This window comes from Penaeus monodon, chromosome 24 (genome assembly GCF_015228065.2).
Source record: "Penaeus monodon isolate SGIC_2016 chromosome 24, NSTDA_Pmon_1, whole genome shotgun sequence".
NCBI lineage: Eukaryota > Metazoa > Arthropoda > Malacostraca > Decapoda > Penaeidae > Penaeus > Penaeus monodon.
Genome location: NC_051409.1, coordinates 31230448 through 31230666, shown reverse-complemented (window position 1 = coordinate 31230666; position 219 = coordinate 31230448). Strand labels below are relative to the sequence as shown.

The 219-nt window shown below is 43.4% G+C and overlaps 1 protein-coding gene across 1 annotated transcript in view; it reads right to left on the bottom strand.

The window, feature by feature from the left end:
- Nucleotides 1–219, bottom strand: part of LOC119588719 (chorion peroxidase-like) — a 10148-nt gene that overhangs the window by 3897 nt on the left and 6032 nt on the right. The window contains exon 5 of the mRNA XM_037937359.1: nt 101–203. Coding sequence (XP_037793287.1) covers nt 101–203 — 103 coding nt within the window. The remainder of the gene's footprint in view (nt 1–100; nt 204–219) is intronic.

Genomic DNA, 219 nt, shown 5'->3' with positions numbered 1-219 from the left:
ACAACAACAGTAGAAACCAAAAACCAACACCCTTGACCACTTTAATCACCTCTGGCATTTATTATTTACAAATACTATTGAGAATCGTGCATGACCTTACCGGACTTGAAACAATAACGATCGTATTTGATCTGATCCTCCACATTGCACCCATCGTCAGGGTCTTTGGATGCTGGGAGGAGTTCTCTCCCGTCTAAAGTCACCTGAGGAGAGTATGGG